At 55.5% G+C, this 27,775-nt stretch overlaps 3 protein-coding genes across 7 annotated transcripts; all 3 read left to right on the top strand.

Moving 5' to 3' along the window:
- Nucleotides 1–102: 102 nt before the first annotated feature.
- LOC131592701 (TRIO and F-actin-binding protein-like) lies at nucleotides 103–14,443 on the top strand. Of its 5 annotated transcripts, none has more exons than XM_058864405.1 (14): nucleotides 103–446; nucleotides 4,119–4,175; nucleotides 4,525–4,593; nucleotides 5,015–5,104; nucleotides 5,920–6,029; nucleotides 6,472–7,027; nucleotides 7,619–7,729; nucleotides 9,677–9,824; nucleotides 10,315–10,426; nucleotides 10,911–11,070; nucleotides 11,401–11,514; nucleotides 11,810–11,896; nucleotides 12,772–12,929; nucleotides 13,631–14,443. In XM_058864405.1, exons 1-13 carry the CDS (start codon nucleotides 441–443, stop codon nucleotides 12,925–12,927), a joined length of 1,776 nt encoding a protein of 591 aa, XP_058720388.1. In that variant the 5' UTR covers nucleotides 103–440; the 3' UTR covers nucleotides 12,928–12,929; nucleotides 13,631–14,443. The 5 variants fall into 5 exon arrangements, with proteins under 5 accessions (XP_058720388.1, XP_058720389.1, XP_058720385.1 ...); XM_058864402.1 differs by lacking the exon at nucleotides 103–446 and adding an exon at nucleotides 3,321–3,356; XM_058864403.1 differs by lacking the exon at nucleotides 103–446 and adding an exon at nucleotides 3,337–3,402.
- A 5,417-nt stretch (nucleotides 14,444–19,860) lies between these two features.
- LOC131592715 (histone H5-like) lies at nucleotides 19,861–20,798 on the top strand. The gene has a single exon (XM_058864430.1). It carries the CDS (start codon nucleotides 20,054–20,056, stop codon nucleotides 20,630–20,632), a length of 579 nt encoding a protein of 192 aa, XP_058720413.1. The 5' UTR covers nucleotides 19,861–20,053; the 3' UTR covers nucleotides 20,633–20,798.
- A 490-nt stretch (nucleotides 20,799–21,288) lies between these two features.
- On the top strand, nucleotides 21,289–27,565 carry LOC131592707 (2-amino-3-ketobutyrate coenzyme A ligase, mitochondrial-like). The gene is made up of 10 exons (XM_058864411.1): nucleotides 21,289–21,384; nucleotides 22,658–23,120; nucleotides 23,206–23,336; nucleotides 23,940–24,041; nucleotides 24,572–24,718; nucleotides 25,006–25,160; nucleotides 25,671–25,753; nucleotides 26,132–26,303; nucleotides 26,702–26,823; nucleotides 27,209–27,565. Exons 1-10 carry the CDS (start codon nucleotides 21,304–21,306, stop codon nucleotides 27,358–27,360), a joined length of 1,608 nt encoding a protein of 535 aa, XP_058720394.1. The 5' UTR covers nucleotides 21,289–21,303; the 3' UTR covers nucleotides 27,361–27,565.
- The last annotated feature ends 210 nt before the right edge of the window (nucleotides 27,566–27,775 follow it).

Raw genomic sequence — 27,775 nt, forward strand, 5'->3', positions numbered from 1 at the left:
CACGGCTCAGCCCCAGCATCGCCCCCGTCCCGTCCCGTCCACACCGCCCCGGGGCCGCCGCCCCTTTCCGTGCGGACCGGCGGCCTCGCCCGCCCCGGCGGCTCCATTGGCTGCGGGCGGTCGGGGCGGCGGCGGCGGCTGCCATTGGCCTGCCCGGGTCCTCCCAGGAAGTTCTGGGGGGAGGAAAGAAAAGTTTTTTGGGGTGGTTTTCTTTCCCCCCCCGCCTCCTTTCCTTTTCCTTCTTTTTTTTTTTTTTTTTTTTCTTTTGGAAAAAAGGAAAAAGGCAAGAGGCGCGCGGGGATCGCGGGGCGGGCGGCGGAGCGGGCATGGTGGGGCCGCGGAAGCCGCCCGGGCGCTGAAGCCGCCCCGCCGCCCTGGCTGCCAGCGCCCGGCCCCGCCGCGACCCCGGCCCCGGCCCCGCCGGCCGCGGCGCCCCCGCCATGACGGTGAGTGGGGACTCGGGGCTCGGGGCTTGGCCGGCGGTGATGGCGGGGATTCCTCCTGCGGTGCCCGGGGGACGGCCCGGGGCTGGGAGGGGGCGGGGGACCCCAGCTGTCAGCCGCCGCCTCCGGGGGTCCCTGCGCCCGGGGGTCTCTGGAGCCGCCGCTCCCTGGGGGACTCTGGCCCCGGGACTGGAGGTTGTGGCGGTTCTTCCTGGGTTCCCTTCCCCATCACCGCCGGGGTCCCTCCAGAGCTCCCCGTGGCCGCTTCGGCCCCGGTGGGCACCACCCCACGCCGATAAGCGTGAGCGTGGACCGGGCTGAGGCCAGGCCAGCTCACCGCACCTACGACCGCAGTCGGACGGGAAATTGGTGTCCCCCCGGGCGGGCGTGGGGAGCTCCTGCTCCCTGTGGGAAACAGATGCGGTTTGGGGCAGGGAGCATCCCGGCCCTGGGGCGAACCTTGCTTGGCACAGGCGGCTGCCGGCCGCGAGCGGGCTAATGGAGGTGACAGGCTGGGCTGTGCCCGCCGGCGCTTCGCACGGGGGCGGTGAGAAAGGGACGGAGCATCGCCCGCTGGCTCCTCTCACTGCACGTGAAGGTTCGGGAGCTGCATGCGTGCTCCAGCCTGAGAGTGATTCTGCTTTCACACAAGTGAGCTGGAGCGGCTTTGCTTTGTGTTTTGGCCTGGGGCCCACGCCTTAAGAAGAGGGTTCCCTTTTTAGAGGAGAGGAGACATTGTGCTTTCCGGGAGGCTTGAGAGCCCCTTGCACCATCTCCCGGAGGTGAGAGGAAGCGGTGCCCCAGAACCTGCAGTGCTGAGGAGCTTTTGGGAAGAGCAAGAGGCACGGTGATGACAAAGGCTGGTGATGAAAGGACACATCTGACTATCCTGCTCGGACACTGAGCTTTCTCAGCCTTCCGCAGCCTCTTCTCCTCCACTTCTCCATCCTGGCGCCTCAGTACCACCCAGGAGCAATTCCTTTGCTCCCACCCTGTCCCTTTTCCTTCTTTGGTGTTTACATTCTTCGGATACTTACAGACTGTTATCACCTTCCCTGTAGCCCTTCTTCAACCAGAGCAGGCAGCTGCCGCTCCTTAACCTGCTCTTGCGAGCCAGTCTTTCCAGGTATCACCTACGTCCCCAGCCACCTGAGACCCTCCTCCAGTACCTCTATTCCTGGCCAGCAGTGGGGCTGGACATAAAACTCTGATGCAACTGGGCAAAATCGCTGCCACCACCTCCCAAGCCATCTGCAGCCCCGAGCTGCAGGGCCACACATTTTGCCGGGGGTGCATCCTGCCACATCATTGCATCTCTGGGACCCGGATCTCTCCCAGCAGCTCAGCTTTCCTGGATGTTTCCTCCTCCCACTACTGGGCCGTTTCCTCTGGATGAGGGGTTCTGTTTGAACCCCCCACTCTTCTCTGTCGGTATCCTGAGCTTTTTATGCTGGGTGAGGAAACTGGATTTGGTTGTGGGGAAGGGAAGAAAAGTGGCTTTAAGCACTTTGTGCACCAGCTGAAGCCTCAGCTTATGTTACTGACCCTGCTATGACAAGAATAGCTCAAAGACAATTCTACAGAGCTGCAGCTCCGTGTCTAGGGCTGGCAGGGAAAGCAGAAACCCTCTGCAGTTTGCCTGCTTGGGAAAAGCCCTCCAGGGGGATTTTCTGGCCCCAGCATTGCATTGGGGGCAGCAGTTCTGGCAGGACTTCGTGGCAGTTTTTCCCGCGGCGTGCATCCTGTTAATGTTCATTATTTTGGCACCTAGTGCTTTGGGATTGTAAATCTTCAATAAGATGAGACCCAGCTGATCTCTACAACAGCCCCACTCTCTCCCAGAATTCTCCCAGAATTGTCTTTCTGCCTCCACGAAGCCTGCCCATCTCTCTGTCTTCTGCGCACACGTGCGTCCCAGGAGGGGAGTGGTTGTTCTTTGATGTTTTGTGTCCTTTCCTTCCCTCTCCCCACTCTGAATTCAGAGCTGGAGCTTAAGTCACCGGACTGGAAGGAATAACGGGAAAAAGGGTGGAGCTGCTGCCACAGAGAAAGAATTAATTTTTGGGGTGCTTTCTCAGGGCAGCAGTGGAGCCACCACAAATCTGCAGTGATGGGGATACATAAATCCCCCTTGTCTCCTTGCTGCCAGCAGTGCCTGTCACCTCAGCAGGAGGTGAGGTTTGGGAGCCCCCCCGCGTCCTTTTGCTCTGGTTTCCCTCCCTTCCCAGGGAGCTCAGGACTGCCGGATACTTCTGGCCAGGCCGAAGCTGTAGCAGGCGGTGACCTCCCCTTGGCAGGACTCCTTGCTCCTTCTTGAACCAATCGCCAGAGCGCCAGGGTGGGCCGGCACATACTCGGCTCTTGCCGCCCCATAACCTTGGGTGTAACCCAGGAGCAGCAGCTCAGGGAGATGAAAGCAGGGAAAGGCTTGGCCTGGCTGTACAGAGCTTGTACACAAGCCTGAGCTGGGCTTGTGGGGCAGCTGTGGCTGGCCACTGGGCTTGTTCAGGGGATGTGGAGTGGCCGGCGGCTTGCTGAGCCACCTACTTGTCCCCAGCCCTGTCTCAGGTGGTGGTTGTGACACGTGGGGACTGCTGGTGGCTTCCAGAGGACTGGCAGACCTCTGGGAGGTCCAGCTCTGGTACTGACACTTCCCCAGCACTGTTCCTGCCTGGTTCAGCTGCTGAAGAAAAGGGGCAGGTTGGCAAACTGACTTCCACTGGTGAAGAGGCGTTGGACTGAATTCTTTGATGGTGCAACTTCCTGGGAGCCAGCAGGGGTGGGAGGAGGGACCAGATGGAGCCTGTTTGGCTGAGGGCAAAGCTAGGGAGAGAGGTTCCCCTGAGTCAGCTCTCTGGTGCTCCACCTTGGGAAGAAGATAAACTGGTTGGGATGCTGCACCAGCAACATGAGGTTAGGAGGAGGCAGAGAGTGCGTGGAAACTTCTTTGTGGCACAGGGTAATCTGGGTGAAATTCTCTTCATCCTTATCTTCTTTAGCTGTGTCTGGGCAGAGGGCAGACTCTGTAGGGGGAGGGTGCAGAAAGAGCTGGGTAAAAGAAAAACCCTCAGAATCTCAGAGAGGGTTGAACCTTGGAGGGAGAAGGGAGAGGATCAAGCACTGACTTCATCTCTACCCTGGGGCACATCGTTTAAAGTCAGCGTGTTTTCACAGCTGTTGAATTGCCTCCTGTAGATTTTTGGTGAGAGCTGAGCTACTATGTTTTTGATAAATGATTGGTGGTGAAGTTACCAGAGGGACATAGCTCTGGGGTGAGGACAGCCAGGGTTGGGACAAGGCGTGTCTGGTTCTTTGTGGCTTTGCCTCCATTTCTGAGGCAAGCCTTATTGGTGGTGCCCGCTCTCCTTGTCCCTGCCTCCCCCTCTCTGAATAAATACCTTTGAGGCACCTTGTGGAAGCCTCTTTGCTGCATATTTTCCTTTACTTTTTTTAAACCTCTTCCCTTATCTGCTGCTTCCTCTTACAGGAATGACCGCCTGCTGCTGAGAGCTATGCTGAGTTTTCTTTCGCCATAGGGTTGCATAGCCCCATGAGTTTCCTAAAAGGCTATTCCCATTTTTGTTCTGCCACAGGGGACTCACCTTCTACCCCCTGGCATGGAAAGCCCTTTTGTGGGGCCACTCCAAGACAGTAATTCTCTGTTTTGTTTTCCAGCCGGATCTCCTCAATTTCAAGAAGGGATGGATGTCCATCCTGGACGAGCCAGGAGAGGTAAGCCTCAGATGAGAGTCTGCCTCTTCCCCTATCCCCTGCTGCTGGAGAGCCCCAGTGAGCCAGCTGATTTCCTTCCTCTTTGCTTACTGAGGTCTCTCCTGCTGGGAAAGGCAGCAGGAAACTTTTGGTGGAGGTGCCTCGCTCTGTGTGTGGACACAGAGGTTCATCGAGTGCCTCTCTCCCAGCTGAGGGTCACGAGGGGGATCTGGGAGGGAGGAGGGGGAAGAGAAGATGGAGAGGTCATAGTGCAGAGTGTCCCTCCTTGTTCCTATGCTTTCCCTGGTAACTGCCTATCCATTTCCCTCCTGTCTTTTCCCTTCCCTCCCCCTGCCCGATGCGCCTGCAGTGGAAGAAACATTGGTTCGTGCTGACCGACTCAAGCCTGAGGTATTACCGGGACTCAAACGCAGAGGAGGTAAGCATGGCCAGCCTTTCGCCAGCCCTTTCTTCCTTCCTGGCCAGGGGGAGAGGAGCACAGCTCTGGTGTGACCGGGGACAAGCAACAGCACCATATCCTCCCAAAAGATGGCAGAGGTGCCAAGCTGCTCTTTGCCAAGGGGTGATGAAGAGGATGAAGGCAGGGTGGCAAAGCCTGGTGGCACTGTCAGTGGTGGGAGGTGGGGAGAAGGGCTGGTCCTGTGGCTGGGTATCCGGGGTGCTCTCCATCCATGCTGCTGGCGGCCCTTGGGTTGGAAGAGGCCATGCTCTGCTGGGGAGTTGAGCCTGGTTCTCAAAGAGCTGAGCCTGGCTCCCAGGGAGCTGTGAGATGAAGGCAGAGGTGGCCTTTTTCAAAGCTGGCTGAGCACTGATGTCCTAGCGGGTGGCTGTGCTTGCAGGCTGATGACCTTGACGGAGAAATCGACCTCCGTTCCTGCACGGATGTGACAGAGTTCGCGGTGCAGCGCAACTACGGCTTCCAGATACACGTGAGTGTCCGGCACCGCGTGTACGGAGCGGCAGCACCAAGGGACACGGGGTGGGAATGCGTGCTCCCTCCCTGTGCCGAGATGCTGAGAGGCAATTTGTACAGATCTTGTGCCAGCATGGTGGCCCAAGGTTGTTTTTCTGACACATCGGCGGCAGTGCTCTGGGACATCAGGGCTGCCTGCTTTCAGAGGAAGGAAGGAGGAGGAGGAGGCTTTGCAGGGCTGGCTGAAGGCTGTACTGGAGGCAGTCCAGGAGTCAAGCTAAATGCCAGGAGTGTCTCAGTGACATGTTGGCCAAGGCAACTTTTCCACAGCTGCGGGGGGGGAGTGGTGAGCGCTGCAGATCTCGATGTAACCTGGCTGACCGTGCCCTGAGTGACAGCCTGTACCCTGGACCCGACCCCAATACAGTTCTGTCCTTGGCTATTTGTTGTAGCAGCAGGAAGTGGCTGCTAAGGCAGCATGAGAAATGGTATTTCTGTGGGTGTGCAGGGATGGGCACTTCATGGTCTGGGTTTCCCTGTGCCCTGCTGCTGGCACCTGAGTCCTGGCAGCTGAGCAGCTGGATTGCACCAATGCATGTTCAGCCCAGTGTGCCAGCAAGGTTTCTTTTGCCTTTGCTTGGAGAGGGTCTCATGAAGGATCCCCCTGAAACACCCCTCCCATCCCTCCACCTGTCCCCAGGAGCCTGAGACAGAGGGTGGCCTTTCTAAACAGCCCAGCACTGGTGTATGTATGTGGGTCTCAGGGAGCAAGAGGGAGCTGCTGCACATCCACTGGGTGCTGAGAGGGCCTCTGTCACCTCCCTGTTGCAGACAAAAGATGCCGTCTTCACCCTGTCAGCGATGACCTCTGGCATCCGGCGCAACTGGATTGAGGCCCTGAGGAAGAATGTGCGCCCAGTCAGTGCTCCAGACGTCACCAAGTAAGAGCTGCTCAGTACTGCTTGTCCTCTTCTCCCTTGCTGTCCCTCTACCCTGACTGGCAGGTGCAAGGAAGGCCCCTCTGGAAGTCTCACCACTCCCAGATTAGCCCGGCACTCTGCTCCTTCTGCAAGTGGCTTGGTTATACCAGCCAGTGACAGGGGTTGAGAACCTGATGATGATGAGAGCCTCCCTTTCTTTTTACCTCACCACATTAGTTTAGACTGGTTTCTCCACCAGCATAGCTGGAACCAGTGTGGATCCTTGCTGAAGAAATCCATTTTCCTGGGGGATGGGATGCTACAGGCCCAGCTCTGCACTCAGAGTGGGGTTTTGTAAGGCTGGGCTGAGTGAGGGTCTGAGCCTTGAGTAGTTGGCAGTGCTTCTGCTGGCATCCTTTCCCACATGGTGCCTCTTGTCCACCAGCTCCTGCTCTGCTTTCAGGCTCCCTGACTGTGACAAGGAGAACTTTCGTAACTGCGTTCCCCAGAAAGGCGCACTCCGGACGGAGGAGCAGCAGCGGCCGGGCTCAGGCTCCGAGGGGAACTCCAAGGGCAGTCACTGGAAGGCAGATGGGCAGCGCCATGCCTTTGACTATGTGGAGCTGTCCCCCTTGCCACAAGACCCTGGAAATCAGGGGTCCCTGCAGAGGACAAAAGGGAGCTTGAGGATCTCCGACCGAACTCCCAAGTACGAGGAGCTGGAGCGGGATCTGGCCATCCGTTCAGAGGAGAGGCGGAAATGGTTCGAGACCCCCGATGGCAGGGTCCCAAACAGCGATGGCCCCGCAGGAGACCCTTCCTGCAAGGCCGGGGAGCAGGACCTCCCCGCTCCTCCGCTTTCGGAGGACCAACGGATCCGTCTGAATGAGGAGATAGAGAAGAAGTGGCTGGAGCTGGAGCGCCTGCCCTTGAAGGACTTGCGGCGGGTGCCCTTGACAACACTGCTGAACCAAAGCAAGGACGGCCAGGGAGACACCAATGAGGCGCTGAAAAAGGAGGTAAGAGCACTCCTCCTCTGTGAAACTGGGATTCTGGTGGCCCCTTTATGTGGTACTTGTGGCTCTGCAGAAGAGCAAGGCAGAGGTGCAGGGAGATGTTTGTTCTTTCTGGCTCCTGGAGTGCATGGAAGCTTTTGGAACCTACTAATGCAAGGCTAGAAGCCAGCTCTCACACGTCTGCAAAGGTTCCCCAGAGCACGTTTTGGTCCAAGATGATTTATTTGGTGGCACTACCTGTGTGGAATCTGTTTCATGGGAGCACGTTCACAGCCTTTCTTTCCTGGCTATTCCCAAGCCTGCAAGGGCTTCACCTGCTGGCCTTTGAAAGAAGCCATGCAGTGGTGGTTTCCTCCAGCATGGACCCACCACTGAAAGCTGGGATGTCTCCTCCCTTCTTTACTGGCACTAACCAGGCTGGGGCTGGCTTTGCCAGTTTGGTCTCTTGGCAGGCTGCTGGGGAAGCAGAGGCCTCCTTTGGCCGTGTGTTGTCCTCACCATCCCTAAGCCCAGGCTTTGGATGTGGCACATTGGTCAGGCCATGGCACTTTTCCACCCTTGGCTGACCATCTTTCTCTGTCCTCGCTGGCACAGATCCAGTCACTGCGGGCACAGCTGGAGTCCTGCCGGGCCAGAAATGAGAGCCTTCGGGAGGCAGCAAAGTCCCAGGGGGACAGCCATGTGCCCCAAGGGTACATCTCACAGGTGAGTAGAGTGCCTGACCTGACCGGGCCTTGGGGGGTCAGTCCCAGGAGCAAACTGGGAAATGCTGGCACGCAGCTTATTGCCAGGCAGGTATTGCTAATCATTGGGTTGCCATGGTGACCCTAACTGGGCCCATTTCTAATCAATGTTAATTACATAAAGGCTGGTGCATGTTGCCTGGCCTTAAAGGGGCCAGGGTTATAAAGGGAAAGAAGGATGATTTGGGGAGGTGCAGGATCTGTGTTGCGCTTTGCATGTGGGCACAGTGCTGTCCCTGGCCGTGGGGGTGAGCCATCCCCCAGGTCAGGAGCAGGTCAGCAGCTTCCTGCTGAGCCTCTGGTCATTCCCTGGTGGTTTGCTGCTCACCACATGTGGTTCTTGCTAACTGGGGCTCCCGGGTGTCTTGTTAAAAGCAGTCAGTCAGTCCCTGGGGACAGCCCGAGCCCTGAAGGTCACTTTGACAGCACAGCCCATTCATTTGCTGGGACAGCACGTGGGAGAGCCAACAAAGTAGAATTTGCTCATGCTTCATCCTCTCACTTCTCTTTGTTTATTTATTTTCCCCTCTTGGGGACTCATCCAAAACAAGCAGGGTCACATCCCGCCGGGATTTCCTGTGTGGAGGCTGCCATTCGACCATAGAGTGGGGCTTTCAGGATGGGCCTTACGTGGTGGAAGATACCGGGGCAGAGGGGGTTGGCAGGGCAGGAAGCTGGGGCTGGTGAAGTCTGTTCCACAGGGCTGGCTGTACCTAGCACAGATAAAGAAACCCACAAGCCCTGTAGCACTCAGCTCAGACACTTACCAGTCTCTGTGTTGTCGTGATTTAATATTTACAGCTTACAGGCCTCTTTATGGTCAAAAAGAAAAGCAAAAGCAGTGGGGAGGAACTTCCTTATCTTCCTAATAACTTGGCTCAGCATTTCACATCTGAGACCAAACTTGGCTTTTCCCCAAAGGATTCGCTCTCTCTGTTTGCCAAGGGTTGCAGCTGGTCCATGGATAGATCACCAAACTGATTTTTCACCTTTTCCTCTGTTGTTCTGTGAAGCTTCCCAGCTTCCCTCATCACAGCAGAAAGGAGTAGCCCGGAAGGGTTTGCATTCACCCAACGGTGTGAATGTTCCAGTGTCTTTTGTATGAGCCTTAGTCCTTAGTGGGGAAGGAATGGGATGGCAAGGAGCTGTTGGGGGATGTGATGACTTCCTAGCTCTCTGCTGTCTTTGAGGCCCAGGCTATTAATCATAATGGCACAGTTTGCTGGTGAACAAATCCTTCCTGAGAGCTCAGGGAGGTGCTGCCAGGATCCAGAGGGGGAAGCTCTTTGCTTTGCTCTGACTCGAGTTAACCATAGCACTCAGCATGGAAAGAACCATTCTCTTGGTCTCAGAGCCATCAGAAAGGAGGGAGAGCTGTGTGAGGAGGATCCCTAATCATTAGGCTGTAGGGAGGGCTCTTTGGCAACCTCCATCATGTCACAGGGTAGTGCAGGGTGTCACTTTTCAGGAGAGGAGGCTCGGTTTCCATTGATTCCAGGGGACACTGCTTCATTTAAAAGGCAGATACTGAGATGCAGTTCTCACTGTTGATCCCTTCCAGCCAGGCAGTGCAGCCTGGTATAGGGTTGGGACTGTAGTGTCGGGCATGTTATCCCCATCTCTTGGACCAAGAGGGTTGTTCCTGTCTTGCTGTTTTAGTTTTAAGAGCTAGAGGAACGTTCTTCCTCTGTAAAGCACAAAGTGGGGTTGCAAGATGTGTGTCCCCATCAAATGGTTGTGTTCAGTGATTAAAGCACCACCTCACTTTCAGAAGGAAAAGACCCTCCCGAGAAGAAGTAGTCTCATTTCTTTCAAAACGTCCCTGGACTTGCAGCCAGGTGCCTGTCCTGGCCCAAGCCCTTCCTTCTTCCCTCCTGGTCTCTCAGCCCTCCTTTCCTCCTCACAACAGGAGGCCTGCGAGCGCAGCCTGGCTGAGATGGAGTCATCCCACCAGCAAGTGATGGAGGAGCTGCAGCGGCATCACCAACGGGAGCTGGAGCGGCTGCGGCAGGAGAAGGAGCGGCTCCTGGCAGAGGAGGCGGCGGCAACGGCAGCAGGTCGGAGCAAACACCAGGCTGTGCCCCTGCTCAGTTGGGTCCCTCCTGCCTCTCCCCAGTGTCTCTTGCCAGAAGCCAGTTGTCCCAGTCATCTGGAGCCACACTGTGGACTGTACTGGTGTGAGGCTGGTGCTCCTTGGAGCACAAGCTTTGGTGCTTTCGCTCCTGTGGCGCTGGTGGAGTGGTAAAGATACTGAAAGAAACGGGGTCATACTTCTGTGGATGGCTGGGAGGGGCCCAGCACTTTCTTGTAGGTGGGCAAGAAGTATTAGAGAGCTCCCACAGTGCCCTGTGTTAGTCCCCTTGGCAGCATGATGATCCTGGAGCGTGGAGACGGTGGGGAATACCCCAAGGGAGGAAGGGAAAGAGGGGGAGTCTGCAGAGATGGATCTGGGAGCCTGCAGTGGCGAGAGCTTAGCCAGTTCTCTGGTGTGTTTTCCATGAAGCTGGCACAGCCTGATCCCCCATTTCTCATTGTCCCCCTCTGCAGCCATTGAGGCACTGAAGAAAGCCCACCGGGAGGAAATGAATAAGGAGCTGGGCAGGACACGGAGCTTCCAGCAATGCAGCTCGCTCCCAGAAGCCCTCCAGAAGCAGCACCAGTAAGAAAGGATCTCTCTCAGTCCTCTTGTCCAGTGATGCTGCATTGTGCTGCTGTCACCACACCCCATTTTCAGCTCTAGCCCTGAGCTTTTCCTCCTGCCACTTCTCCAGCTCCCTCCTCAGGGCTAGTGGGTGCCCAGTAGTGGCTCCCAGGGCTGCTGCAGCTGTGGGGCAAGGAGGTTTGTCCCCTGCTTGACTCTTTTCCCTATAGGTATATGCTATATATATATATATAGATATAGATATATAGCTATAGCTATATATCCCTCACACCTATAGCTATTTCCCCTCTATTTTCTTTATGGAAAGCTGCTCCGTTTCTTCTGCATGGCTCGGGGCTCCAAGAGGCACCATGCTCATGTGCAGGAGTACACGAGTGTACTCCTGTACATGAGGTTGGCCGTGGCAAGGGGGAAGACAATGCCAGGGGCCAGGAGCTGGCAAGGGTTTTGGGGCAGCAATGAGCTGGTGCCTCTTCGGCAGGTTGGACATGGAGTCACTGAAGCGGGAACTGCAGGTGCTTTCTGAGCAGTATTCCCAAAAGTGCCTGGAAATTGGGGAGCTCACCCAGAAGGCGGAAGAGCGGGAGCAGATATTGGAGCGCTGTCAGCAGGAGGGGAAGGACCTCCTCCAGAAAAATCAGGCAAGAGAAGGGCTTTCCTACCAGCAGAGAGGAGCACTGGAGCATGTTCCTCCCTCACACACCACAGCCCCTCTGTTAAAGCTCCCCTATTTTTTCATATTTCTTCCCTTCTGAGATTGTATCATCAGAAAGAAAAAGATTAAGAGTTAGAGTCTGTCTTAACTGTGGTGTTATATATGGTGAGTGTATTCTGCTGGATGCCATTACCTGTGGACGGGGGGTTACAGCGTGGTCTCCAAGCTGAACAAGGGCTGCCATGAAGATGGAATGGTCAGGACAGTAAGAGATCTGTGCCATGGCTACTCTGACGTCTTTTGGCTTTGCCTGCAGGAGCTGCAGACCCGCCTCTCGGATGAGATCGGGAAGCTGCGGAGCTTTATTTCATCGCGGGGCTCTGGGGACCGCGCTTCGCACAACAATGAGCGGAGTTCCTGCGAGCTGGAGGTACGGGGCTCCCCCTGGCTGCCCCGCTGCCTCCATCCTCTCCCGTCCCGGGGGTCTTCTCCTCCTGATTGCTTTGGCTTGGAGCAAGTGGGAGGTGGGGTGAGGAATGGAGCGGTGCAGGAAGCAGAACGCAAGCGTCCCCTCCGCCGCTCTCTCAGGCTGCTTGCGCCGTTTCCTGCCCCAGCCCTTCTGGCCCTTCCTTCCTTTTCCACTGCCGCGCTTGCGGCAGGGCCTGCCGGCCTGAGGCGGTGGCTCTTGAGTCACCTCTGGTTCCTCTCCCCCTTCTCTGGCCCAGGTGCTGCTGCGGGTGAAGGAGAATGAGCTCCAGTATGTAAAGAAGGAGGTGCAGTGCCTCCGGGAGGAGCTGCAGATGATGCAAAAGGTCGGTGTTTTCTGGGAGCAGCTGGGGGAGAGCAGGAGAAGGAAGGGAGGGAAGCAGCAGGGCTGCATATCAGCAGGGTTTGGCTGGGTTTGATGGGCTCCTCGAGACAAACCCTCTTGTCACCTGTACTGCTTGTCCTTGCTGACTGCAGAACACATAGCAGCTCCAACAGCACGGACTGGCATAGACCGACCTTGTACAAGGGAAGAGTCACAGAGACTTAGCTGCTGGTTTGCCCAGGTGTATGCACACATAAGCATGGACAAGGCTGCCTTCTGCAAGTGGAAAATCTGGATGAAGGCTGCCTGGCATCCTGCTTCCTCTAGTTGTCCCCTTTCTGAGTGGATGTGTTTCCTTGGGCACCGTTTCTGGGTGTGCTGCTCCCTCCACTGGCAGCAGCTCCTTTCAGAGGAATTTTCAAAGACCTCTGCCAAAGGGGAGCCTGAAAGAGGCTTTGGAATTCAGTGGTGCTCCAGGAGTTTATAACTTACTCACATTAGTTTTTGGCCATGTAAGCAGCTGCACCCAGCTCTCCCAGTGGCCTGCATTCCTGGTGGGGTTATGTTTCCCATATGTCTGCCCCACATGCACATGAGCTGTGGTAAAGCCCACATCACCTCCTCAACCCGGTGCTGCAGATCCCTGCTGCTGTGGGACCAGTGTCTATGCGTTCTTCCCTGGCTTGGTGTTTGCAGAGTGATACCTCCACGCTCCTCTTCTGAATGGTTTCTGCCTGGCCCGGATTGGGACGGGCTTCAAACCCCGGGCTAGCTCTCCCCTCCTCACCTGCTGACTCTTCTGCTGGGCTCACCTTGCTGCCACCCTCCCTAATATCAGCCCTGCAACCTGCCTTACCCCTCTCCCTCCCCTGGCAGGACAAGAGATTCGCCTCAGGGAAATACCAAGATGTCTATGCAGAGCTGAATCACATCAAGGTGCGCTCAGAGCGAGAGATCGAGCAGCTGAAGGAGCACCTGCGCCTGGCCATGGCGGCTCTGCAGGAGAAGGAGTCACTGTGCAACAGCAAGTAGCGGTGAGCCTGGGGGAGCTGGGATGTCCCCTGTGGGTGCAGGTGGCTGAGGCTGGCTGCTGCAGGGGCATGGAAGCTGCCAGTTTCTCCTGCTCCACTCAGTTTTGACACTTAAGGCTTAAACTCATCCTTCTCTGCTTCTCGCATCCTCTTGGCCTGCACTGCTGGCCCTCCTGTTGTTCCTGATGTTCTCCCGAGGGCCCCAGCCCCCTTTTCATGGTGCTCTTGATGCAGCCAGCACCAGTTGCTGCTCAACCAGGCTGCTTGTGGGAGCCAGGCAAATGCTGGCCTTTGCCCCATGGCTTGGGTGACAGCATGGGAAGTTACACTTTCCCTGTGTAGGCAGTGACTCTGCTCCCTTCACCTTTGAAGTGGCTTCCCTATCACAGCACGATAATTTTAGGTCTGCGTCAAAGCAGGACCGACTAGACCCAGCCCATCTCCCTGGAGCTCACCTGCAGGCATCTCTGCCACCGATGGAGGCGAGCAGGGTGACAGGAACGAGGGCATCCTGTTGTTCAGAGTGCTTCTGCTTCCTGCTTGGATGGGGCTCACCCTGCTCAACCAGTGCTCACTGATGGGTGCTGAGATGAGTGGGTCTGTAGCGGGGCACCAGCCAGCCATCTCCCCAGGGAGCTGAGGGGATAGCATTTCTGTGCTCCCTGGAATCTTTCTAAACAATTTCTGGTTTTGTCTCTCTCTAGGTCTGCTCTACATTTGTTATCTGTTCTTGTTTTGTATTTGCTCCATTCCTCACCTGTGAGGAGAGAGAGGTTGAATCCCCACCCATTACCACCTTGGCAAGGAATCCCACACACCCCCAACCTCCTCTTTCCCCTCCCAAAGCTTTTTTTGATGAAACCCTTTTTGCCTGCATACCTGAGCACATTGTTTGGACTGGCTCCTTACATGCACCTTCTTCAGGATTTTATATGTGAAAATTGTATTTTATAGAGGAATTTTTTCCCCCATGGAAAGAAGGGGAAGAGGAGGAGGAAAACTTCTACCACATCACCAGCATTTTTCTAACCTGAAAAAGAGAACCTGTTTTTTCCCCCCCTTTCCTAGCCCCGTTTCTCCTGGCCACACACAGCCACCTTCGGCACATATTCCCTCTCTTCCAAACGTCTCCACGGTCCCCCTGGGATGTACGGCAAGGACCATGCTCCCCCTCCCCGTGCCACCCCCAGGGACCCGCGGAGAAGACACGCAAGCCATAGGAGGGAGCCGCCGGGGCAATCTGCCATGGATGTGCTTGCCTGAGATGCTTGAAAGAGGACACCTTGGCAAGAGTCCGCATGATCGAGCTCTCTCTCCGTGACTGCCCTTTTGGCTCCTGCAAGAACCTGAACTGGCAGGAGCCCAGAGCCACGGGGCTTCTCCTTTCTGGGGAAGAGGAGCTGTGAGGCTGCTACTGCACCCGCCCGAGTCAACCTCCCCAAAGTGGCAGCTGCTGCTGCTCTGCTGTGCCCTTCAACTTTTAAATTAATAAAATCTTCCCCTTTTGCTGAGAAAAATGTGTTTCTTGAGAAGAAGTCTTGCCATATGGCCCTAACCCAGTGGTGAGAGGTGGCGGGGTGTGTGTGTGTGTGTGATTTTTCAAGGTTTTGGTGTATACTGACCAGCTGCTTCCTTTCTTCAGGATTTGGTGAGGGAAAGCAGCAGGAGCACCCCTGGCCAGAGAGTGAGAGGAGCCTTGCAGTGCTGTTATCCAGCAGTTTGCCCCACCTTTGGGTTTGAGGGGGGAAATAATCTGCTCTGCCGCACTGCTCCCAAAATTCCACATGGACCCTGTACCTCATGGAGGAAGAGCTGAGCCTGGGCTGCATTTAATAAATCCAGTATTGGAAGGGCACATGGCACTGCAAATTGCTGGCAGAGTCAACAGTATATAGAGATCCTGGGGAGATGACAGAGATCTTAAATGCTTTCTTCCTCCTGTTTTTTGTGTGAAGCATGTTGCTTTTTTGTCAGGATGGAAGACCTGGGGGTGACTACTACTCATTCAGCCCCATCCCAATATAACAGGAGCTGTTGTTCTACAGAGAGGGTGCTGGCAATTACGGAAGAGATCTAATTGTGGTCACATGCTGGGGCTGGAGGCAGCATCTGAAGAAGGAAGGACAAAGGGGTCAAGGAGGATTCTTGGATGGAGGTGACAGATGTGTTGGCTGACAGACTAGAGTACTGTGAGACCTGGGGATGGAAGCAAGGTGTAAGAATGTGGTGGCAGTTGAAATGAGGGGTATTAGGATGGCACATTTTTGCTCAGGATGTGGTCGTCTTGCCATGGTATTGGCATCCCCTAGGATAAGAGGGTGCAGGCCTGCCCTTCCCTTGGGAAGTGCTGCAGGAATTACTTTCCTTAGGTAAGGCAGATCACTTTGTTAGTCACAAATTCTGGTAGAATTTGGTGTCAGATTTTTGTGACATGCACGAGGCCCCTGGGCAACCCAGTGGATGGTGCAAGAGTCGAAGCAGTGAGCTCAGCTCCCTACTACACCTGTCAAGCACCAGAGCTCCCTGTTGATCATTTTGGCCTCCTGCCTCTGGCCTAGAAACCCTTCTGTCCCTGTGCTGCCCAAGGTCCAGGCTTTTCCCTCTGCCTCCCAGCAGGACGTGGCTGTTGCCATTGAGTTTGGAATGGGGCGAGCATTTGGCATTTGTGGGACTGGGCTGGAAAGAGGTGAGAGAACAGCTCAGGGTGGTTTCCAGGCTGCAGAACTTGGTCTTGCCATGGGAATTTCTAGGAGCCAAAAGAGAAAGGGGGAAAAGGGTTCAGGGCTCAGTGCTGTGGGCCATGTGTGTTTTTTAGAAAAAATAACCAAACAACAGTCTGCATAGTTGTACCTGCTCTTGGGGGAGGAAACTCCCAAAAGTGGGGCACTGGGGGCAAGCAGAGGGTAAGCAAGGGTGAACTGCACACTGCTCACCCATCCCTTCCCCGAAGGGTTTGGTATCTTGTGTTTGGGTTGGTTTGTTGGGGTGGTGTGTTGTTTTTTTCTGCCTTTCTGTCGAGGGCTGCTCAGCCCGATAAATGTGTGGCGTAAGCATGGGCGAAATGTGTGTGCCCCTGACATGTGGTGGAGCTGCCCCTCCTCGAGGCTCTGTGGCTGCAGATCAGCCCCCAGCAGGGTAGGATCATCCCCTCATCCCGGGGTGATGGGGGACGCCACCTCCAAAATTGGCATGGCGTTAATCAGGCAGACCCTGTCTCGCCTGTGTCGGGGTGATACGCTCACCCCGCCGTCTCCACATCCTTATCTCCTGGGAGCAGGGCAGCTGGCTGGGGGAAGAGTGGGCAGGAGAGATGACCAAAACAGCCATAGGTGATGGGCATGATGGCTGGCAGAGCCCAAAAAACATCCCAAAGCGCTGCTTGTACCCCATCCACTTGTTTGCAGCTGGACTGTGGCTGTGAGAAACATCCCAGCCTCAAGCACAGGGAAAACCCACAGCTGTGCATCACCATATGAGCCAGAACCCCAGCTCACATAAGGAGCTTGCCCTTAAAAAACAGCCCATAAATCTTTTAAAACAGTGTCAGTCAGTCCAGCAGTCAGGGACGATGTCCCTTTGCCATTTATTTGTATCCTTCAAGCCTGCTCTGCCCCTAGAAATGGCCAGACTGAGTGGCTTGATGCTGGGCTGACCACACTGCATTGCACACCAGGGACTCGGAGCTGAAACTCTGATGAGCACAGCTGGAACTTCAGCTGTTTTGCTCTTAAAAAAGGACAGAAGTACTTGGATCTGAGTACCACCAAGACTAAGTCCCACTGCTGGGGATTTTGAGTCTCTCTGAAATGGAAACAGGATAAAATGAAATGTTATCTCTGACATTTATTGCCAAAAGTGCCCTGGTGCTCTCAAAGGTCGGTGAACAGCTGTTCTGCCCCTACAAGGCAGGGGCTGTTACCCGAAGGATCTGTAGCACATCCACAGTGGACATGGTTTGACCATTTAAGACAAAATCTGCAGCTGGAAATGTGTAAATCCCCATGGGGTCTGGTTGAACTCAGTGCAGACAGGGAGGAGAAGGTAAACAGGATTACAGAGAGGATTCTTCTGCCAGGCTCTGTCCTCTGGGGTTTGTTGGAGATGTGGGATTTCCCAATATCTGCAGAATAATGCCAGAAAGGGGAGGTTCAGGAGGCTTGGAATGGTTGGGTAGGAATTCTGAGGAGAAAAGTGGGTGCAGGGGGTAACCCACCCCATGCTGGGCATGGTGGCAGGTTCCTGTGGCCAAAAATACAGGCATGAACCCAAGATGGCCATGGTGATACATGTGCCCATGGGAAAAACTCTTTCCTCTGGATGAGTTCCCTTTGCTGTCTGCAGTGGGGTGCCAGAAGTGCTGGACCTGCTTCCCAGAGGCAGCAGGGGTTGCATTGCTTGGCAGCATCTGCCTTCCACCTCCAGGCCTGACATCTTGCCAGGGGCTGGAAAATCCTCTCATCCTCTCAGTCCCGACCAGTTCATGTTAAAGATGGATGGTCAAAACAGTGTGAGGTTCAAGGGGTGCATTCCGATATCAGGTGGGGTGCTTGGGGGCTTGCCTTGACCAGGTTACCCCCATGTGCAAAGCCAGCAGCAGCCTGTGAGCTGTGACCATCTGTGTGCCTTCCCTCCAGTGAGTCACCTGGGGGCACAGGATCTTCCCCTTAGTGTGAATGGCTAAAAATTAGGGATCTAGTCTGGATGAAAGGGCCAGAACCTCCATGCACAGGGGAGAGCGTGTTTGTTTGCCAGCAGCGGCACCCGCCGGAGGAGGATGAGCAGCCCGGATCAGCTGCAGGAGCCGCCCAGGTGAAGGGTTGAGATTAGACGCCTAAGGTGGCCAAAGTTAGGTGAAGCATCTGTCCCTCCCTGCCACCTGTCCCCCCCCCGCCTTTGCCTCCCCAGCTCTGCACTGGGTTGATAATCGCTGCCCGGGTTTTTGGGCTGGAGGCTCTGCAGGCAGCCCGTGGTGTTGTGTGTGCCAACCCCGGGGGCCAATTCCTGAACCTTCCTCGTCTCCCTCGGGAGCCTGGCGCGTGGGTGAGCCGCTCTCAACGGTTACCAGCTTGGATGCAAATAAAAGCAGATGGTGCCTTATCTGTGTGCCTGGCTTTGCCTACGTGCAGGCAGCCAGCGCCGGCGGTTTATTCCCGGATAGGGAAAATGAGAGGTCCTTCAGCTGCTCCAAGTGTTGTAGAGCGGCCACCAGAGCTCCCTGCCCGTGCGCTCCATATGGGATGGAGAGCCATTTATGTATTAGGTCTTAAGCAAAAGCAAACCCCAAGGGAGGCAGGAGAGTGGGTATTTCTCTCCACAATTAGGGGCAGTTTGCACCTAATTAAATCAAAAGGTTTGCAGGTGCTGAGAACCTTTCCCATGCCCCAAATTGAACAGAGCATGTGAAGAAACTCCATCAGGGAGGAAGGCTCAAGGAGATGCACTTGGTCCTTCCATCTGTAGGAAAGCATCAGGGGCCTGAATGTCATCTCCCAGGCCAGGTCTTCACATAACACAGGAGCTGCTACCAAAGATTGCTGTTTCTATCTAAATGTAGTGATGGGACAAGGGGGAACGGCTCCAAACTGAAAGAGGGAAAGTTTAGATTAGATATTAGGAATAAATTCTTTACTGTGAGTGTGATGAGGCCCTGGAATGGGTTGCCCAGAGAAGTTGTGGATGCCTTGTCCCTGCAAGTGGTTAAGGCCAGGCTTGATGGGGCTCTGAGCAAGTTGGTTTAGTGGAAGGTGTCCTTGCTCATGGCAGGGAAATTGGAACTGGGTGATCTTTAAGGTCCCTTCCAACCCAAACAATCCTATAATTCTATTTCTATTATCTCAATTTCTACTATCCCTTTTATTTAAATTCTGTGTTTATATTTGTATTTATGTATCTATATTGATGTTTTATTGATGCATACTTCTCTTTGTCCCTGGCTGTTGGTTTTCATGGCCCTGGACACCCAGGGCACACAGAGGTTATTGAGAGGGGCTCTCTGTTTATTTTAAGGCTATACTGCACTACTGGGAGGTTTGGTTCACCTCTGAGCCCAGCATGGCATGTTGATGGGCACCAGGTGGCTGCACCCGCATGTTTTTAAAAAATAAGGGGAACCATCATCTGAATACTGCAGGCAAGATGATGATAGTGACTATATTTAATCTCCCAGGAACAGCCGACCGCTCACCCAGCGGGGAAAGGATGGCTGATTGCCACTACGTCCCCGCTCTGTCCCCTCACTAAGGGCTGTGTGTGTCTCCCAAAACAAGGGCACAGCCTGTTCTTTGTGACACCTCACCATTCACATGCAAGGGCTGCGCTGGTGTTCCTAAAGCACCTAAAGGTGGAGAGCAAAGGGGCAGAACAGGGAGTAGTGGCACTGGGCCATGGGGGTATTGCTGCTGAGCTGTCTTGTGCCCAGTGCTGCCTCTTTTCTCCTTGGTGCCATGCCCACTGTCTTCTCCAGTGTCCCTTCTTGCCCCCTTAACATCTTCCTCAGTCTCTTTCCTTGTGCCCTGATATTTTTCCAGCATGTCTCCTTGTGTTGCCCCTAAATGTCCCTCCCTAACCCCGTATCCTCCCTAAGTGTCCCTCTGCATCTCTTGGTGTTGCTGAGTATCCCTGGCATGCCTGTCCCTGTCTTACCAGCGTCCCCAAAGTCCCCCCCAGTATCCTCCTTTGTCCCTACACAATATCCTTCCAGAATCACCCACTGAGAGCAAGTCCTCGCTCTTCCCCCGCTGATCCCACCAGTGCTCCTCCTCGTCCCCCACCATTTGTTCCCCCAAATACTCTTATTTGTTCCTCAGTGTCCCCCTCCCTGTCCCTCCCGGTGGCTCGGGTCAGGGCGTGGCAGGGGACACGCGGGGACACGGGCGGCGGGTGGCGCGCGCGGGGCAGTCCTCCCCGCGGTCCGCACCGCGCCTTTAAAGGGAGCCCGGGGCGGGCGCGGCCGCAGAGGCACCGGCGGGGGCACCGGCGGGCAGGGCGGCACTGGCTCTGCTGCGGCTTCACCCACCCACCGCTCCCTTCCCAGCCTCTCCCCGCCCACGGCCGGGGGTCCCAGGCCGGGCGGGACACGCTTCCAGCCGTGAGGACATAGCGGGGCGTCGCGGGACGAAGCACTCGCCATGAGCGACAGCCCGATCCCACTGCCACCGGCTTCGGCCACCAAGCCCAAGCGGGCCCGGTCAGCGCGGCGGCCGGCAGCCCACCCTGCGTACTCGGACATGATCACGGCAGCCATCCGGGCCGACAAGAGCCGCGGCGGCTCATCCCGGCAGTCCATCCAGAAGTACGTGAAGAGCCACTACAAGGTGGGCCGGAATGCCGACGTCCAGATCAGGCTGGCCATTCGGCGCCTGCTGGCCACTGGAGTCCTCAAGCAGACCAAAGGAGTTGGTGCCTCCGGCTCTTTCCGCCTAGCCAAGGCCGGCAAGGCGAAGAGGTCTCCTTCCAAGAAGAGGAAGAAGGCAGCCAGGAGATCCACTTCGCCCCGGAAGACGGCCAGGTCCAGGAGAGCCAAGTCTCCGGCCAAGAAGCCCAAATCTGCCGCCAGGAAGGCCAGGAAGAAGTCAAGGAGCCCGAAGAAAGCCAAGAAGCCAAGGACTGTTAAGGCCAAGTCCCTGAAGGCATCCAAACCCAAGAAGGCAAAGCGGTCAAAATCCAGAGCCAAGTCCGGTGCCCGGAAATCGCCCAAGAAGAAGTGAGAAGTCTAGAGGCGTTTCGGTACCCTCCCCATTGGTTCTGTAAATAGCTGTTGCCTTTATTTTTGCTCCTTTCTACTGCATTTTATAAAGAATTGCTCTATTCTTGAATTGAAATAGCTAAAACAAGGCAGTTGATGAATGAAAAAAAAACAATTTTAAAGTGTTACTGGTCTGGATTTTTATTGTGACGTCTCAGAAATTTCTTGGGGGTGTGTGTGTCTGTTGGTTTAATTAACGCTGGGCTGCTTGTTGTGTGTTGGGAGTGACCGTGACTCTGTGTGTCTGTTGGGGTCGTGCAGGATTTCAATTCCTGGTCCTGGCCCCGCTCCTGAGGGGGGTTAGGAGTTTGCTGGGCCAGGCAAAGACATCGGTGGGGAACCTGGAATATGTGGCTAGGTAAGTCCTGGCCTTACCTGGAGGAGGAAAAGGGGTCCCTGTTCCCCCATCCACTGCTGCAGATCCCCACCGTGGGGATGAGGTGAGGAATGATGGGCTGCTGGGTGTGAGGTCCAGCTGGTGCTGGAGATAACCGGGGCTCCTGCCTGTGGAGCTGCCTCAGCACAGCTGGGTGGTGGCAGGGATGGGACAGAGGAGATGGAACGGGGCCAGAGTCTGTCTACATTGACTTTCAAGGAGTTGAAGGTGTCCATGAAGCAGGAAGTGGGATCACCATGGGGAGAAAGGACAAACACAGCCAAAAGCATCTTTGCTCCCAAGGGACGAATATCCTGAGGCAGTGGACAGCTCTGCAGGTGGGCTGTGGTGGGCAGCCAGGGCAGGGTGAGGCAGAACTGCTGGGCTCAGCCCTGCTGTGACCCAGGGGCTCTGGCTTTGCGCCCAGTGGGGGCTGGCATGACTCCAGGGCCTGCCTGGCCCCTGCCAGAGCCCCTCCCTGGGCTGGGCTGGGTGATCCTGACAGTCAGGGCTGGCAGGGAGCCTGCGGGCTGGCCTCATTGCTCAGCAGGGTCTGAGGCTCAGGCAGGGGCTGCCTAATCCCTCTTGGCTAGAGACAGATAAACTTCTTGATCACCAGGATCCCCAGCCACCTGGGCCAGGACCTCCAAAATCCCAGGGACTCTGAGTGCTCAGTGCCCTTGGACTTGCTGTGCTTAAGTCTCATAAGCCTAGGGTCTTCACCCTCTCCAATGGCTCCCAAATCCTTCACCCTGTTCTTCCTAAATCACTTGGGCAAATGGTGCCTGAGTCCTTCAGCCATTAAGGATTCCAAAATCAGTACTTCAGGGTACTGAAATCCTTGGCCTGGATGCATCTAATCACTGTAGGCTCTTGTTCCTAAAACCCTTGGATCAAAGGCTCCCAGAACACCTAGACTGAAGACGCTGAACACCTTTCAAAAGCCTGGCACCTAATTCCCCTGGAATGAGTGGTCTAAACCATTCTGGCCACAGAACTTCTTAGTTAGCTGTAGTAGAGGAAGGAGATACCTAATCCAGACAAAACAGGTTGCCCAAAGATGTGGAAGCCCTATCTCTAAAAATACTCCAGCTGAGTTTTGATGGGGCTCTGAGCAACCTGGTCTAGCGGAAGATGTCCCAGCCCATGACAGAGAGCTTGGAACTAGATTATTTTTAAGGTCCCTTTGAAGCCAAACCATTCTATCATTCCGTGACCCTTTGTGACTAAAGTCATTGAGCCTACAGTTTACAAACACATTTGGCCAGAGGTGCTCAAATCCCTTGGGCCTGGGTATTCTAATTTTCACCTGGTAAATCCTAAATCTCTGTCCAAGGGATTATTGCAGAATTCTCAGCAGAATGCACCCACATCCTACGGACCCATGGTTCATTATCCCCAGTGGTGGGCACCCGTAAACCACCTAGCTGCAAGGATCCAAGCCACCTGCACTGAGGACCCCAAATCCCTAGGCAGAGGCACCTAATGCTCCTGAGCTTGCTGGTCCTTGAGGTCCGTGATGCCCTCTTGCTGTGAAATCCCTCAGACCCTGGTACATGACCCCATACAGCTCCTAAATCTCATGGATGGCGTTCCCTCAAAATCCCTCAGACTCCGGGCATCACATATCGCCTGGCTCTGGGGTTCCTAAACTCCTTGGGACAGATCCTCTCCTCCAAAGAAGACGCCGAACGCCTCGTGGAGAAGGTGCCCGAGCGCTTCCAGCCGCTGGAGCTGCGGCGGCGCCCGCCCCGCCCGGAGGGGGGCGGTGCCCGGGCGGCCAATGGGCATTGGCCAGTAATTAACCCGTGGCTAATTAGCGGCGATTGGGCGCCGGGGCCCGCCCCCGGGCGTGCGGGGCGGAGCGCCGGGATGTGGCGGGCGGCGGCGGTGCGAGCGCTGCGGGGCGGCGGGGCCGGCGGCCCCCGGGCCGCGTCGGGAGCGGCGGCGGCGCAGCTGCGGCGGCGGCTGGAGAGCGAGCTGGAGGATATCCGCGGAGCCGGCACCTGGAAGAGCGAGCGAGTCATCGCCTCCCGACAGGGTCCCCACCTCCGCTTGGCGGGCGGCGGCGCCGGTGCGTGCGGGGGGCGGCGGGGAGGAGGGCTCCCGGTACCTTCTCCCGGTGCCATGCCCTTGCTTCTCCCTCTCTGTTCCCGCAGGGATCATCAACTTCTGCGCCAATAACTACCTGGGGCTCTCCAGCCACCCCGAGGTGATCCGTGCCGCTGTGGAGGCCCTGGAGAAGTTCGGCGCTGGGCTCAGCTCCGTCCGCTTTATCTGCGGTACCCAGGTACTGGGCAGCATCCCCTCGCCCGCGGGTCTTTCGCAGGGTGTCCACGTAGACTCCCGTCTGGGCACTCCCACTCGGCATGCGTGCATGGTGCTAAATTACACGTGGCCCGGTGGGAAAAGGAGCCTGCCAAGTGCCCAGTTGCCAAGCGTCTGGAAATATGCCAATTTAAACCATTACAACACCTGAGAGCAAAGAAACTGAGCTCCCCTCTGAATTCGGAAAATTGATGTCTTTTTCCCTCTCTTGCGGGTCAAAATTACGGTGAACCTGACTTGAAGTGGCTTCATCAGACCCAGCCTAGTTTACCCCTGCTGGAGCCTTTTTTGTGTCCCGCCTGGTTAAGTGCAAAGAACAAGCAGAGCTTCTCCCTTGTGCATGGGGAGCTTGGAGTTTCCCTGCTGAGCTTTTGGCATCCAAACCCATAATCATACTTTAGGGCTGCATTTGCTGAACACAGGTAACTTCTCCCACGCACACACGCCTTTTCTGGACAAAACCTGTCTGTCTCCTCCTGCCCTTTCAAGTCAGGATTTAACAGCAGTGGTCAAGTAAGAACTTGTGCTGCCCCACTGTTGACTCCTGTTCCTCTCTTCTCTTTAGAGCATACACAAGGATCTGGAGGAGAAAATTGCACGTTTCCACCAGCGGGAAGATGCGATTCTCTATGCCAGCTGCTTTGATGCCAACGCTGGTATTTTTGAGGTTCGTAAGGCTTTCCTTGTGTTGTGCATGGAGGAGGGAGGTGACAGCAACGGGGCTGCTGTGCCTTCCAGAGGCTCTGCTGTGAGCTCTATGCACCAGAAGAGATGGCAGTGGCTGGTGGTGAAGAGCCCTCATTTGGGACCTTCCCCTTGCACCAGGGAAGCCATGCAGAGGCATTTAACCACCCTCACCTCTGCTGTCTCCAGCCAGCTCCAGCTCTTGGGCAGGGCTCCCATTTCTGCAGAGGTCTGTACCCCCCACTTAAGGTGTAGGTGGGGGGAAGGGATGATCTCACAGGCATGTTAGGAAAAGGGGAGGGAGGTTTGGAGCTCAGAAGCCACAAGCAAGAACCTGGCATAAAGAAATCAGGGGATGAGGTGACTAGGAAGGAAACAAAGTTTAGCAGTGCCAGGAGAAACGTGGCAGCTGGAATCAATCACAGCTTTGCTCTCTGTACTGAGGGAGGCTGAGAGATCTCGGTGAGGCGGCATCCAGAGTGAAGGATGATCATTTCTGTTTGGCACGGCCAGGCCCTGCTGACCCCGGAGGATGCAGTGCTGTCAGATGAGCTGAACCATGCTTCCATCATCGATGGGATCCGCCTGTGCAAGGCCAACAAGTACCGCTACAAGCACATGGACATGCAGGACCTGGAGGCCAAGCTGAAGGAAGCACAGGTATGGGGGTCTGCTCCCACCCCAGTGCTGGGGCACTTGCTTAGCTGTGCTGCCTGTGCAGTAACCAGTCCTGGAGGGTGAGCTCTGCCTTCTCCCGTGCAATAGGCATTGTTTCTGCTGACAGGCATGGATAGGCAAGGTGGCAAAGCAGCTGGTTGTGATGCAAATCCCCCCCATCTCAGTTAGGTACATCCTCTCTTGTACAGGAGTTTGAGTGTCTCCCTTTGCCAGCCCCTCTCCTCAGGGTGACATCTTCACCCCCGGAGATGCCTTTTTCCCTCCAATAGAAGCATCGACTGCGGCTGGTGGCCACTGATGGTGCCTTCTCCATGGATGGTGACATCGCACCCCTGAGGGAAATCTGCCAGCTGGCCCAGAAGTACGATGCCCTGGTCTTCATCGATGAGTGCCATGCCACAGGATTCCTGGGACCCAACGGGCGGTGAGTCACTGCTTCAGTCCCGTTTCTTCCTCCTGCTCTGACCTTTGAAGCAAGATTAAGGGGCTGATGGCCAACGTGTTTTTTGTGTGGGGACTCCTTGAAGGCTTTGTACCTTTGGATTGAAAGGAGATACTTTAGCAGTGATCCATCCCCAACTGACAGCTGCTTCTCACTGTGTAATGGATGGTGTGACCATCTCATCTGGGCACCACCCCTCCTGGAAGGTGCTTTGTTTGGACTATTAGACTTCTGTGTGGGAAGTTTCAGTGCTTCCCCATCTCTAAGGGATGAAGAACCCATGCTCTTATTTTGTGAGGTCCCAGCTTAGGCTTTCTGCAGGAGAAAGTTCTACCCAAGTGTTGACCCCCTATCTCAAGGGGCTATTCCTGCTTGTCTAGAAGGAGGGATGCCAGGGAGCTGGCTGACAGTGCTTTGTTTCCCTTGAGATATCCAGCAGCTTTCCTGGTGCATGCTGGCACAGGTGATAATGTGACATTCGTTTTTCTACAGGGGTACTGATGAGCTCCTGGGAGTGATGGACAAAGTCACCATCATCAATTCTACCCTGGGAAAAGCTCTTGGAGGAGCTGCAGGTGAAGGCATTTTCCTGTCCAGTGTCCTGCATGCCCTAAAGAGCTCTACAGCATCAGTCTTATGTTTCCTTCCTCTGCCTAATGATAGAGTAACAAATGCATGTTATTGTTTTCCACTGGTGGCATGAGGCTTGGTTTGTGATGCTGCTGCAGGATTAAGGGAGATCCTGCCATGTGCTCCTTACACTGTCATCTTTCTCATGCATTTGCCTTTGGGTTCAAGGTAGAAACTCTTGGTCAAAAGCATCAGCTGTGATTTTTAGACCTGGTTTGTACCTAAATTCCTGTTATAGGTGCCAGGTTGGCTTTATCAAGAAGCCTCACTCTAAACAGGGGAACCTGGAGTTCCTTGTCCAATTCTCTCTCCTCTGTCTGCAGGCGGGTACACAACAGGTCCCAAACCCCTCATCGATTTGCTCCGCCAGCGTTCCCGCCCCTACCTCTTCTCCAACAGCTTGCCCCCTGCTGTGGTGGGCTGTGCATCCAAGGCCCTGGACCTGCTCATGGAGAGCAATGCCATTGCACAGTCTATGGCTGCCAAAACCCAACGGTGAGGAGGCCATATTGGGGTGGGAGCAGGGGCAGCTTTGTCAGGAGCGAGTTGTCTGTGATTTATTCACCCCCATTTTCCGGTGATAGCTGGGAAGACAGTTTGAAAGTCTGAGCAAGGGCTCAGGGGAAGCTGCGGGATGTGCCTGTCTATATCAGGCAGATGTCACATCTGGGTGCTCTGTGAGCTGGGGCACATTGTCCACTCAAGGATCTGCAGTCCCGTTATGCTGAGCAGGACATGGCAGCAGGTCACTTCAAGAGGAGAGATCTCTTCCCTTCACAGATGAACAGTGGAGCAAACCCTAACCAGTTCTCAGTGGCCAGGGGAAAGAATGCAATGGTCTCCAATGACAGGGTTGTTGAGGTTTTTACTCATCCTGTTGTTCCCTTCACCAGGTTCAGAAGTAAGATGACGGCAGCTGGCTTCACCATCTCAGGGAAAGACCATCCCATCTGTCCAGTCATGCTGGGGGATGCTCGGCTGGCGTCAGTGATGGCAGAGGACATGCTCAACAGAGGTGATCTGGGGAGGGAGCTCAGTGTGCAGACACATTCCCTGAGGGAAGGGACAGCTGGTGGTGGTGCCACCACAAGCCTCCCTTCAGAGTATGTTCCTGCATGAAATCCACTACTCCAGCTGCAAACATCCTCATGGTCTCCCCCAGATGTTGCTGGCTACACCTTCTTTCTCAGGAAGATTTACATTAGTGCTCTTGTCCTGCTATGCTGGACTCCATCCCCATTGCTGGCCCCTAACCTCACCTCTATGCTTGGGAACAGGAGGCACTTGAAAACCCTGGAGGCTGGAAGTGGTTACTGGGAGGGAAACCTTTCTATCAGCCAGCACACCTCAGCCTGCCTCCATCCCAGCCAGCTCTGACTCTGCCTGTGTTCCCTCCCCAGGCATTTACGTCATTGGCTTCAGCTACCCTGTAGTGCCCAAGGGGAAGGCGCGCATTCGGGTCCAGATCTCGGCCGTGCACAGCGACGAGGACATCGACCGCTGCGTGGAAGCCTTCACCGAGGTGGGACGGAAGCACGGAGCGCTGTCTTGAGGGGCCAGAAAACACCTCTTCAGCGCCATCCCTGCCCACAACTAAGTGCCTCTGATGGGGGGAAAAAGGCTTGAGCAGCACATTGCCGAAAGCAGGACCGTTCCTCAAGGCATCACAGCCTGCATCACCTGAGTCAGGGTGCTGGCAGTAGCACTGGCAACCAGCGCTTAAAAGTGTCATTAAAGGTGTCCTGCAGTGCAGTGGATATTTGTCTGCCTCCTGTTTCCTCCTCCAGGAGCTGCACCCCATCCCCATCCTCTCATGCTGTTACCAGACACTCTGCTATGTCTTCCCTGAAGCCTTGGTCCAGATGCTGAAGTGCTGCAGATCCTGCTGATGGATATACAGCATTGCTGATGTGCCTGAGGTTGCCTGCTTCTTCTGTGCTGTCCTGTGGGTCCAGCAGCATCACCCT

This window comes from Poecile atricapillus, chromosome Z (assembly GCF_030490865.1).
Source record: "Poecile atricapillus isolate bPoeAtr1 chromosome Z, bPoeAtr1.hap1, whole genome shotgun sequence".
Taxonomy (NCBI): Eukaryota; Metazoa; Chordata; class Aves; order Passeriformes; family Paridae; genus Poecile; species Poecile atricapillus.

Excerpts from the sequence above, each read along its gene's own strand:
- LOC131592701 (XM_058864403.1), top strand. The coding sequence starts at position 3,352 with ATGAGGTTAGGAGGAGGCAGAGAGTGCGTGGAAACTTCTTTGTGGCAC. Across the intron at positions 3,403-4,118 it reads AAACTTCTTTGTGGCACAGG|CCGGATCTCCTCAATTTCAA; the intron begins GTAATCTGGGTG and ends TTTGTTTTCCAG. Across the intron at positions 9,825-10,314 it reads GGCGGCGGCAACGGCAGCAG|CCATTGAGGCACTGAAGAAA; the intron begins GTCGGAGCAAAC and ends CCCCCTCTGCAG.
- LOC131592715 (XM_058864430.1), top strand. The coding sequence starts at position 20,054 with ATGAGCGACAGCCCGATCCCACTGCCACCGGCTTCGGCCACCAAGCCC.
- LOC131592707 (XM_058864411.1), top strand. The coding sequence starts at position 21,304 with ATGGGGAGAAAGGACAAACACAGCCAAAAGCATCTTTGCTCCCAAGGG. Across the intron at positions 25,754-26,131 it reads AGCTCTTGGAGGAGCTGCAG|GCGGGTACACAACAGGTCCC; the intron begins GTGAAGGCATTT and ends CTCTGTCTGCAG. Across the intron at positions 26,824-27,208 it reads AGAGGACATGCTCAACAGAG|GCATTTACGTCATTGGCTTC; the intron begins GTGATCTGGGGA and ends TTCCCTCCCCAG.